The 9,513-nt window shown below is 41.7% G+C and overlaps 1 protein-coding gene across 2 annotated transcripts in view; it reads left to right on the forward strand.

Annotated features, from left to right (window-relative positions):
* The window catches only part of Slc39a8 (solute carrier family 39 member 8), a 59,341-nt gene extending 54,302 nt beyond the window's left edge, over positions 1-5,039 (forward strand). For both annotated transcript variants that reach the window (XM_005357325.2, XM_013349948.2), the window contains exons 7-9: positions 617-824; positions 996-1,180; positions 3,324-5,039. In XM_005357325.2, coding sequence (XP_005357382.1) covers positions 617-824; positions 996-1,180; positions 3,324-3,473 — 543 coding nt within the window. In that variant the 3' untranslated portion in view covers positions 3,474-5,039. The remainder of the gene's footprint in view (positions 1-616; positions 825-995; positions 1,181-3,323) is intronic.
* Positions 5,040-9,513: the final 4,474 nt, after the last annotated feature.

Raw genomic sequence — 9,513 nt, forward strand, 5'->3', positions numbered from 1 at the left:
GAACAGTGTGAACTAACAGAGACCTAGAACACCCAGAACAGTGTACAGAACAGTGTGAACTTGGCGAGTTATTGATGAATAGTTGGATCATTGTACATTCACTTCAATTCATGGCAGAAGAACCTCCCAGGATAATTTGCTAATGGTCACACACCGACATGGAAAGTGAAATGAACATTTCCTGATGTCATCATGCTTTAATTATTGATGTCATATTTAAACTGTATTAGGAAGATGACTTTCGATTTAGTCTTTGAATAACTTTAGGATGTGCGAATATATCAAATTCCTAGTATAATATCTGTTACACCATCGGAAAGCAGTTGTAAGAATTTGTTCATACAAGTCAAAGATTGATTTAAGGGGGGGGGACTAATTTAAAATGTCTGTAAGTGACTTGTTCAAGGTGTGTCAAGTGATTCATTTCCTCTGTCCCTGCCATAAGCTTTTTGTTCCCCTCTGTGATATATTATTATGGTTTCTCATCTACTACCAGTGACTTGTAGTTGAAACAATCTGTCTCCCCTGGGACATAACCCATCTCTTCTCTGGATTTCTAGAATGTTCAAATCACACCAGGTTTCATGTTGATTGATTTTTTTCTGCTGTTTTACAGGATGGAAAAACTGAGTCAAGTTCATGCACCTGTTTGAAGGGACCCAAACTGTCAGAGATAGGAACAATTGCCTGGATGATCACGCTCTGTGATGCCCTCCACAATTTCATCGACGGCTTGGCGATCGGGGCATCCTGTACCTTGTCTCTTCTTCAGGGACTCAGTACTTCCATAGCGATCCTGTGTGAGGAATTTCCTCACGAGTTAGGTGAGAGACTCTGCTCACAGGGCAAGAGGCGATGGAATCTCGCACTGAGCAAATCCTGTTCCTGCACTGAAATGAATAACCCTCTGCTGGAAATTGTTCTTCTTCTTATTGTTTTGAGTCTTGTCCCCAAATAGAAGGAAGCACAGCTCATTTGATGTTTTCTTCTTCTAGGGGACTTTGTGATCTTGCTCAATGCTGGGATGAGCACTCGGCAAGCCTTGCTCTTCAACTTCCTTTCAGCATGCTCCTGCTATGTTGGGCTAGCTTTTGGCATTCTGGTGGGCAACAATTTTGCTCCAAATATTATATTTGCACTCGCCGGAGGCATGTTCCTCTACATTTCTCTGGCAGATATGGTAAGAGAGTTAAGTATTTTATTTTGTGATAATTTGACTTTTGCAAATGAGTGTCTGGGTTATGAGCTGAAAGAGCAGCCTTTTGGTTTCCCGTTGTCTTCAAGGCCTGGGAGGTAATCCAGGTAATCGGAGCTTTCCCATGGCAGAACACCACACTGTGTGAGGGGTTTTCACTCACACTGACCCGACATGGCTGTCCTTGGTTCCTTGGTATCTGATCTTATTGTGAGGAGGTGAACAATTTTTACTAGAACAGGGCTATTTTCCAGGGCCCTTTTTTTACTATATGATGAATAAAACTTTACTTCTATTATAGTAGGTTCTTGTAAGGCCTGATCCTCTCTTGCATAAGGATGTCACATTTAGAAGAATAAATAACTTGGTAGAGTAAATAACTTTTTTTAATTCAAATGATTTATAATAAAAGATTTTGAAGTTAAGAAAACACTATTATGCTAATTTAAGAAAAATTAAAATTTAGCAGTGTTGTTTGCTTGTTTTGTTTGGAGACGAGGTTTCTCTGTGTAACAGTCCTAGTTGTCCTGAGATTCACTTTGTAGACTAGGCTGGCCTTGAACTCACAGAGATCTGCCTGTTTCTGCATCCTGAGTGCTGGGGTTAAAGGCATGCGCCACCATGCCCATCTGCAATCTGACAACATTTATACTGTATTTATGTCTGTAGGTGTATGCCCATGTGTACCGTGTGTGTGTGTGTGTGTGTGTGTGTGTGTAGATAAATACCCTGTGTGTTTTTACAGGCATCATGGACAGTTTTCTAGAAAATGATGTGTCAGAGTATGAAAATCAAGGAATATTTGTTTGCATTTGGAAGTTAACGTATTGCACATATAAGTTAATAACATCTCTCCTCTCTATTATAACCTCCCAATTCTAAGTGTCTGGTTCAGTTTGCTGTTCAGAGAAGACCCTTGAGAAAGTGAGGATTCAGCTCTTCAGAGAATTATGTCAGGCCCCGTCTTTACTCCAGACGGCCACTTCTTCCCACAGTGTCAATGGCTCCGTTAAGGTTACTCCCTCTATAGGGGTGACACAAGCGATGCTCTGCCTGGCACAGTAGTTTTATCATTTTAGAGCTATCCCCCATTTATCCCGGTAGGAACTTCACACAAGTTCTGGCTTGCCTGTGGACACTGGGGCTCCCTAGTGAGGCTATATACAGGGCGTCACAGCGCAGGTAGCAGACCAGACCAAAATGTGTTTCTGAAACTGGACTTAAAAGGCCCCTTGTGAAGCCTTTGCCGTAGGTGCTATTGCCGAGTAAGAGCAAACTTATTTATTTACCTTTTTGCTGAAACACTTAGGATTTCATTTGTTTTCACTATAATGAAACGATGATAATCTTCAACACTGGACCCACACAATTTATTATAAAACCTTGTTATGCTGTGAAGACAGAGCAAGCACAGTGGGACAAACTAGAAAAGACAGGACGTAAATCAAGTTTTTTCAGCACATTGGTTCAGGCAGCTACACAAACTTTTCTTCCCTCCAGCCAGTCCTGAGACAGGTGGGGTAGCTGCTTTCTTGAGGTTTCCTGTCCAGGATCAAAGTCAGAATTTAAGCAAACCAAAATGTCACACATCTAATAAAAAGGATCCCAAAGACCACAGAACCATGGTGTGGTGGCACGAGGCAGGGCGATTAGAAGTTCCAGGTCATCATCAGGGACATAGTGCATTGTAGGTCAGCCTGCGCTGAGCAAGAAACAACAACAGCCAAGCCATATAGAAGACTGAATATCAACAAATATTTAAAAATACTGTAACATAAGAGGAAAAGTAGTATATATAATGGGAGATGAAGAGGACCCTAGTATAACCAATGAAGGACTATATATATGCCCGAAGATGAAACCTGAAGGATTGAATTCCTTAAAATCTGATGCGTAGAAAGTGGTATAATGGAAGAGTGGAGGGCAGAATGATCTAAACCAGGCACATCCCCTGTGACTGTGTGTTTTACTCTGGATGCCCATACAAACAAGAATTTCTCCTTATGAGACCCGAACCAAACCTTTGACCTGTCCGAAATAAATGCTCATTTGCTCTGCAGAAACCCCAGACAAGCATTTCGGGTTTCGCCACAAGATGGCGACAGCTGTTTAATAATGTATCTTCTAGTTTCCAGAGATGAACGACATGCTGAGAGAAAAAGTAACTGGAAGGAAAAAAGATTTCACCTTCTTCATGATCCAGAACGCTGGGATGTTAACCGGATTCACCGCCATCCTGCTCATCACCTTGTATGCAGGGGAAATCGAGTTGCAGTAGCCAGAAGTGGAGCACAGTGCTAAGGAAGGAAGGCATTTAACAAGCAATAACACAAAACATCTCCAAAGGGATTTTTTTTTAAATTTTTTTTTTTTTCGAGAAAGGGTTTCTCTGTGGTTTTGGTTCCTGTCCTGGAACTAGCTCTGTAGACCAGGCTGGTCTCGAACTCACAGAGATCCGCCTGCCTCTGCCTCCCGAGTGCTGGGATTAAAGGCGTGCGCCACCATTGCCCGGCGGGATTTTTTTTTTTTTTAAATGCGTATCCTATTTAGTTAAAAGAGGATTTTATTCTCAACTTGAGTCTAAGGAATCTAGTGACTGGTTCAGACATGTAAAAGAGCTGACATTTGTTGTTAAAAACATTCCTTGAAAAGTTTTTGGTTTCAGTCTGACATGGCTGGTGGATGGAGGCCTTTGGTAAATACCTGGTTTTCAATGCTTTATGCATATTAGAAAATTATCATGAGGCTAAAGAATCTATAAGCAGACACACAGACCCAGAGAATAACCATCTAGGTCACGTAAGGTTTTAAAACTTGGTTGGATAAAAACTTCAAGTGTTTTCAGGGTAGTTGATTTCAATTAATGTTTTGGGATGCTTTCAAGGGCAGGTGCATCGGATGTGGGAGAAGATCAAAACAGCTCCTGTCCACCCACGAATGATTCCAGAGCTGTAATGATCCCCGGAAAGAAAGATTGCTCACGGTGTTTGTTCACTTTCATGTCTCAATCAGCGACTTGTACGATTGTTTTGAAAGCTGTTCCAAAGTAACATGAATTAGGAAATATGAAAGGCGTTGGGCTTAGGGGTTTGTCTTTGAGTGTAAGCTCGACCAGACTCTGCACAAAGATCAGAATGGCTTCGCAATGACTTCCATTGCGGTTCCAACCCTCAGAAATGGCAGAGGGCTAAGCAGGACTGGTCTGAACTCATCATCTTCCCGGATTGCTTTGTGATGGTGAAGAATATGTTGGGTGGCAGAAAGATATCGAATGTAATTTTGAGCAATTTACTTTTTAGAGATAAGCATGATTATTTAGCAGGGAGAATTTCAGTAAATGTAAAATAACAGCTGTGCTGTGCTGTGTCAGAGACTGACTGACGACAGAAGCGTGTGCTCATTAGGAGTGATGGACAGCAGTTGGAAACGTCTTCTTTTATGTTCAGCGTGTTTTTTTCCATATGGTACACCTTTGGAAAAAGCTCAGCATACTGTCGTTATTTTTCTACCTTTTGAAAGGGACAGAGTTTGTTGAGTTTTTGACCATTAGTCTGAATTGAGCATCCTAATCTCAATCCACACTCCCAAGTAACTTGAAAAACAGATGATTTAACAGTGATGAAAATTATTAATAAAAACCAACAGTTATCTCAGGAATTATGTTTTCCTACAGGCCAAAACAATGCAAATTGGATAACCATTTAACATGTATGTTTATGTATATTCACCCTGTGTCTGGCAATTGAAAAGTGTCATTTGACCAAACAGTAAACAACTTTGAAGCCATGTATTGTGTCACCTGTTTTTCTTTCATTATGTCTTTGTTTTGATTGGCTACCATGTTCCTGGTGTTATGGGGGAGAGAGACAAATAGGAAATTGATGTTATGTTGTTTATATCAAGGATATCTAGCAAATAAATCCTACAAAGATTTATTTTTCATTTCAATAAACATAATCTATACTATTACATATTTCCTATCTGTGCTTAATAATATTTGCTTTTTAAAGGTGTAGGTTATATGTATTTAAAAATTATTTAATTTTACTTCATGTGCATTTGTATTTTACTGGCATATATGTCTGTATGAAGGTGTTAGATCCTCTGAAATTGGAGTTCCAGGTAGTTGTGAGCTACCACGTTGGTGCTGGGACTTGAACCTGGGTCCCATGGAAGAGCCGTCAGTGCTCTTAACTCCTGAGCCATCTCTGCAGCCCAGTTATATGTATTTTTGTAGAAACAATTTATTGCACAGTATCTTAAAAAGATAGTTTAGTGATCCTCATTGTCCATGTGGATTGTCTGGAGACTTTTTGATGTACTTCCTATGTATTGGGCTTTTCACTGTTTTCCTTTACTATGGAGAACAAAGGACACGGGACAATGACGACTCAAAAGCAAAAGATAATTGCATGTTGGAGGCAGAAGGAAAGCCATGATGGTATTCACATTATAATAGCTAACTTTTTTCAAGTAAGCACAATCCTATCAATTAACTTCACTCCCATGGGGGCATTCAGTATACTAGACAAAGATTCTCTAATCTTAATTTTTTTTTTGAGGAAGAAAGGATTTATTTCATATTATAGGCTGCAAATCATCATTGAGGGAAGTCAGGGCTGGAACTCAAGCAGGAATGGAAGAAAAACCATGGCAGAACACTGGCTACTGCCTTTTTCTCTGGCTTGTTTGGCTCACGTTAATAGTAGCTCTCTAGTCGGACTGAAAACCTACTCAACAAGACGGAAATGATGCCTGGTACTGTAAGCCTAGCTATCTGTTCAGTGGATAACACACACACACACACACACACACACACACACACACACACACACTCATCATTAAACTTTAAAGAATGTGTACTAATAGCTGACATTTAAAAGGCACTGTAGCAGACCCAGTTACCATGGTAATACTGTGTCACAAAGCACTTTGGGAAACTGAGGCTCAGAGAGTAGGTCATTTTCTGCCACAGAGGTGCTGGTATTGTCATGGTTTCAGGGTGTGGTTTCCCATTACAGTGGCTGGAACAGCAAGTTCATGTGGCAAAGGACATAGTTGCCCATGTCCAGTTGTGAATAAGGTGCAAACAAGTTTGAGTAGTCTTAAGCAGCCCCTGTGAAATATCTGTTCTTTGCTTTTTACCTGATTAACAATACCTAACATTAATGACAGGCCATCAGAAGTTTCCAGAGTCACCTTCCCCTTCTAATATTTATCTGAACCGTTTTAATGCAAGTAGTTTTTTTTTTTTTCCCTACCAATATAGGTTACATGCAACTGTGCTTTAGCTCAGTCCTACTGCGGATAACTGATGTCTTCTTAGCTTCCAGTTCCTCTTCTGCCCTGGCTTCTTGCTGCAGCAGCAGTAGGATGTAGCCAGCTTTTGAACTCAGAGTTGGAAGCCTCTGTAGGCTACATAGGGTCATACTGATTCCTAGATGTGCAGGGAGACCCTAGACCCTGTTGAGTATTTTTTTTTTTTTGTTTTTTTTGTTTTTTGAGACAGGGTTTCTCTGTGGCTTTGGAGCCTGTCCGGGAACTAGCTCTGTAGACCAGGCTGGTCTCGAACTCACAGAGATCCACCTGCCTCTGCCTCCCGAGTGCTGGGATTAAAGGCGTGCGCCACCACTGCCCGGCCCCTGTTGAGTATTTCTGATTTACCACATTTAAATACCTGTCTTGCCTTGTACTGCTTGACATTATCTTCCTTTAGATCTCTTTGATTTTATCAGGAGGCTCCCATGATTTTCAGACTATTTCTTAAGATCTGTTGAAGTACAAGAGGCTCTCAAGTGGATCCTCTTGGCTTTCATCACCACAGATTCTCCTCCTCCTCTTCTTCTTCCTCCTCCTCCTCCTCCTCCTCCTTCTGCTTTTTTGGTTTTCGAGACAGGATTTCTACCTGACCTGGAACTAGCTCTGTAGACCAGGCTGGCCTCGAAGTCACAGAGATCTGCCTGCCTCTGCCTCCCAATTGCTGGGATAACAGATCATTCTTAATGGATACTTTGCCTTGTACAGCACGGGTTGCAGTCCCTGTACTTGGTTGCTTTTCTGTCACTTTCCTTTCTGCATTAGGGATGAACAAAACATTTCTCATGACCACGTGACTTCCTAATTAAAAACTCCTCCACGGTTCCAGAACCAGAGATTCTACCCATAAATTTAAAGTCAGTGAAAAAAACTGGCTAAACCAGAAACTCCAAATAATGTTCTGTTAATTAGAAGGTGACTCCCCTCCCACCGCTTCAGAACTTTCCAGATAGATGGCATCCTGCAGGAGTCGGCAATGACATGGCAACCTGAAGGTGGTTCTTCGAGGTAAGAAAATGATAGTATCATGGTGTGGAGGATTTCATCTTGTATCGGAACTAGGGTTTAAGGGTAGGAAGTTCTCTCCCATTTTCATAGAAGAGATGTGAGCTGCAACATGGGGCTGGCACAACAGCCTTAGAAACCCAGACTCCTTCCCTTTGCCTTCTGTGCTGTGTTGGGTCTGTGGTTCCCACTTCCAAGGGGCTTTAAATATCAAGATGGTTTCTAGCGATCTGACTTTGAACTCTAAACTCCGCATAGCAGGAACAAAGACTGGATAGAAAGACAAACAGTTCATGCTCGGCTTTTACTTTAGCTTTTTTAAGCAATATTTGTTAGATGTAATAACCAACAGCATCTGTTTCTATCCACTGACAAGAATGAGACACGTGTATAGACCAGCCTTTAGCTAGGCAATGCTGCATTCAGCTGGATGCACTCCTATGGGGGGGTGGGGTTCAAGATTTTGTCACTAAGAGAAGCACAGAATGACTATGCATTTTGGCCATCCTTCTTGTCTGAACAGGTTTGTACCTATTTGGTTGGTTCTGAGTGTGTGTGTATATGAGCCAGAAATTAATGTTCAAAGTTTTTCTCAATCCTCTCCAATCCCACTATTTTAAAGAAAGAGTCTCTCACTAAACCTAGAGTTTACTAAGTCAGCTAGATTATCAGGCTAGCAGGCCTCAGAGAGCCTCTTGTCTCCACACCTCTGAGATTAGAGGCATTTCCTGTGGATCTCACCTCAGGCATTCATGTTTATGCAGTACACGCCTTTCCTGTCTCTAGCCAATGACCACTATGATAGTTTTATTTGTTTTTATTAGTGTAGTAGGAGCTGCAGGGCTACATTCTACCACCCAGCTCCCGCCACTGGCTGGCTTTAGCCGAAATAACAACATACAAACTGTATTCTTTTAAACACTGCTTGGCCCATTATATCTAGCCTCTTCTCGGCTAACTCTCGCACTTGGACTAGCCCATTTCTAATAATATGTGTAGCACCCCAAGGTGCGCTTACCGGGAAGATTCTAGCCTACGTCCATCCTGGGTTGGAGTTCATTGCCTCTGCCACAGAGAGGGGAGCATGGCCTCTCTGAGCTCACTTCCTCTTCCTCCCAGCATTCTGTTCTGTTTACGCCACCCACCTATGTTCTAACCAATAAAATGGGCCAAGGCAGTTTCTTTATTTTTTAACCAATGACCTTCCTCCATCATATTAGCATGCATTAATTATGTAGAAGAATGGGTTTTATTTTGCTTTTTTCACACACATGCTCAGTGTATTTTGACCTTTTCACAATACACATAATGTATCTTGCTATTTTCACATACAGATTTTTTTTTTTTTTGCCTTTTCCCACCCCACACACTAACGTATTTTTGCCATCTTCACAGGTATAATATATTCTGGCATTTTTGCATACACAATGTATTTTTTTATTTCCACACACACACAAGCATTTTGAAACACACGTAATGTATCTTGAGATTCGCATGCACACACACACACACACACACACACACACACACTGAATGCACTCTGATCACACTCCCATTGCTCTCTCTCACTGCTGCTAGCTCCAGTTCCTTCATTTTCCAACTCGCTCTTCCTCTCCTTCCACACCTTATCTTTTGGTGACCCAATGACTTTAATTAGTGCTGCCTTCAGGAGTAAGAGTGAGGGCCTGGTTATAGGAGCAGAGGCATCTTACTGACAGCTACACCACTGATGAAAGTCTCTTGCCTTCCCCAGTAGCCCTCAACGCCATGAGACCCTCAGGGAAGGGGAAGAGTGCCTTCCCTAAATGCCCCTCCCCCTGCACGGCAGGAGATTGACAGTTAGAGCCAGTGTCATTCACACACATTTTCCTCATCATTTTTCTCCCTTAGTCTGTTATGAGTGGTATTCAACTTACCTTAAAAATTTTGTCTTTAACCTGGATGGAGGTGGGTGGTCCTTGGACTTCCCACAGGGCAGGGAACCCTGATTGCTCTTC

Source organism: Microtus ochrogaster, chromosome 21 (genome assembly GCF_000317375.1).
Source record: "Microtus ochrogaster isolate Prairie Vole_2 chromosome 21, MicOch1.0, whole genome shotgun sequence".
In the NCBI taxonomy this organism is placed as follows: Eukaryota; Metazoa; Chordata; class Mammalia; order Rodentia; family Cricetidae; genus Microtus; species Microtus ochrogaster.